The sequence below is a fragment of the Rhagoletis pomonella genome, unplaced genomic scaffold (assembly GCF_013731165.1).
Source record: "Rhagoletis pomonella isolate Grant_MI unplaced genomic scaffold, Rhpom_1.0 Rhpom_scaffold_00012, whole genome shotgun sequence".
Classification (NCBI taxonomy): domain Eukaryota; kingdom Metazoa; phylum Arthropoda; class Insecta; order Diptera; family Tephritidae; genus Rhagoletis; species Rhagoletis pomonella.
The window spans coordinates 6,167,400-6,169,821 of record NW_023458566.1 but is presented as its reverse complement, the minus strand read 5'-3'; the positions used below and the strand labels follow the sequence as shown (position 1 = coordinate 6,169,821).

General features: G+C 36.8%; 1 protein-coding gene across 1 annotated transcript in view; it reads left to right on the top strand.

Moving 5' to 3' along the window:
- LOC118747549 (differentially expressed in FDCP 8 homolog) overlaps positions 1–871 on the top strand; it is a 3,370-nt gene extending 2,499 nt beyond the window's left edge. The window contains exon 3 of the mRNA XM_036481598.1: positions 840–871. Within this exon, the coding sequence (XP_036337491.1) occupies positions 840–871 (32 nt within the window). The remainder of the gene's footprint in view (positions 1–839) is intronic.
- Positions 872–2,422: the final 1,551 nt, after the last annotated feature.

Here is a 2,422-nt window from a genome sequence, read left to right as displayed (position 1 = left end):
TTTTTTCAACTTCCTGTTTGGTACTTGGCTTAATTATTAGAGGAACAACATTTCTTAGCTCTGGTAACTCTTCTTTTTTTGATTTGGCACTTTTTGCTGCGTTGGCATATGAAACTCTGGCATCCACATTTGTATTTTTCTTTATTTCTGCACACATTTTCTCATTTACTTTAGTTATTGCTTCAACCATTTTCTTGTTATCTTCTTTGTTGTTTTCAATCTCCTTACGTACCTGCTCGCTATTTTGCTTTATAAAATCAGCTATATCTTGGAGTTTATTTACTTCTTTAACACTTTTCTCACATGTTTCTTGAGCTTTTTTCATTGCCTTGATTCTTTCAGCAAATGCTGTTTCTACCGCCTTCAGTACTAGCTTAATTTCGTCTTCATTTTTTTTCAGAGAATTATCGAACTCGCTTCTATATTCAGCTAGCTTTTGGCCATTTTGCTTCACAACCATTTGCATGACTTTAAGTATGTCATCAATGTTATTTATGTACTGCAAACAATCATCGCACATAAACCTAAGCATTGGAACCTCACTCAATTTATCTATGCTGTATTGGTCCACGCCAGCGCATTTGTTTGTTAGATGGAAATATTTCCCACACACACCTTGACAACGGATTTTCGCCACTTCTGTCCGAATGGTGCCTCTGCACCTGTCACATCTTGCTTCCATCCTTCCTCTCCAATTATATCGATTACTTCCTTGTACCCGTGCTTATCTTCAATTAATACACTCGTTTTTAAGCAAGATACTTTCGGAAAAACAATTTATTTAATAAATTAACAAAATTTTCGCAAGAGCATACAAAATTTACGTCTTTTCCTTTCAGGGTTGCCAACATTTCATTGTACAAATAACTAAAATTCTCTATAACAGGTATATAATCATGAAGAGAAAAGCATTAGCATTAAGTGATTTACGCAAAATATCGGCCTAAATGTTTTTGAGTTGTGCCCCTTTTGAAAACTTATGCGATATGTATGTATTGCTCCCACTAAGCCCATCGCGAAAAAATAACCTTCAAATCAATGCTACTCAGCAAGGCCAAACAAATTCCTTTCCTTCCGCCATTGTAGACCCTCACACAAACAAGAAACAACTGTTGCAAGATGACAGCCAATTTACTGAATGTAAACAATTACCAGCTGTTGTTTGTTTACATTAATGCCGGCTACCCAAAAAAAAAGAGCAAATGCCAGTTGTAATAGAATTATCGATCACTCTGTACTAGATTTGCACCGATGACTCAGCTCAAAATGACATCACCATACTCAAACTTCGAACTACACAGTATCCAATTGGAACATGTTTATTGATTTTTATCCAATTGGATTTTGCAAATTTTTTACCCGACTGGAATCAATGATGGTTAAACATTCCACGTATTATGCCTCCATGGATAACCTCCTTAGTATAAATTTACAATAAAATTATTAAATATATATGTATATGAAACAAATGGTAAGGCGATACCATAGACCGTGGTCGCCATTTTGTAAAATTGGGGCGTTGGTATCCACTAGCCAATGAACTGTAGAAAGCGACTGCCGTTAGACTAATATATCTGCGCCTGCAATTACCTTTTAAGCAATTCCGCTGGATGTACAATGCTTGCACCTGTGGATCCGAAAGAAACTTCTTTATGCGTTCCTGGTTATCTTGGTCCTCCAGTGCAACATTTAATGCTGGAGGAACTACATCTTCTTCAGGCAGCAAGATGGTCACTGCTTTACGTATATAATTAGCAAATGCGCCATAATCGACAATAGTCACATTTGCCACCGCCTCCACAGAGGTATCGGCGTTCTCCAGCGAATCTCCCATGATATATTCGCTGGAATTCACACTAAATAAGTTATTTTTTTATTTTCAATAAATTTGCAATAGCTGATTTGATTACGTCCACAAATTGCAAGCGAAGAAAAATCACTAGTGAAAAAAGGTGTTGCCAACGTTTCATATGAATAAAAGGTCAAAAAGGGGGAAAAAGTGTAAATAAACATATTAAATTAAAACAATGAAATAATGAATTAAGTTATATGTTTAATACGGTGTTTAATCATCAGTTATAAAAATCGAGAGGAAATTATTTTTAAATACTGCCCGAATATGGCAAAGGCCGCTTGTGGTTTTGCCCAATTCGCCGTACAGAAAAGGCAAGCAGCACTGCTGTGAGTCATCCTACAGAGTTGCTTTTGTTACCCTCTTCAAAGGTACACGATACGACTAGCGGGTCTTGCACGATCCAACATGTGTGACAACTTGATGTGTTAGCTATCGTTGTTCGATCGTGTTAACGCTTGCACAACCGTTTGGCACACATTTTGGCTGGTTTACGAAATTTTTTGATTACTTACCACATGGGTTGCCACTGACGAAAAAAATACTAACCCCCCCTTGAAAAAAATCCAC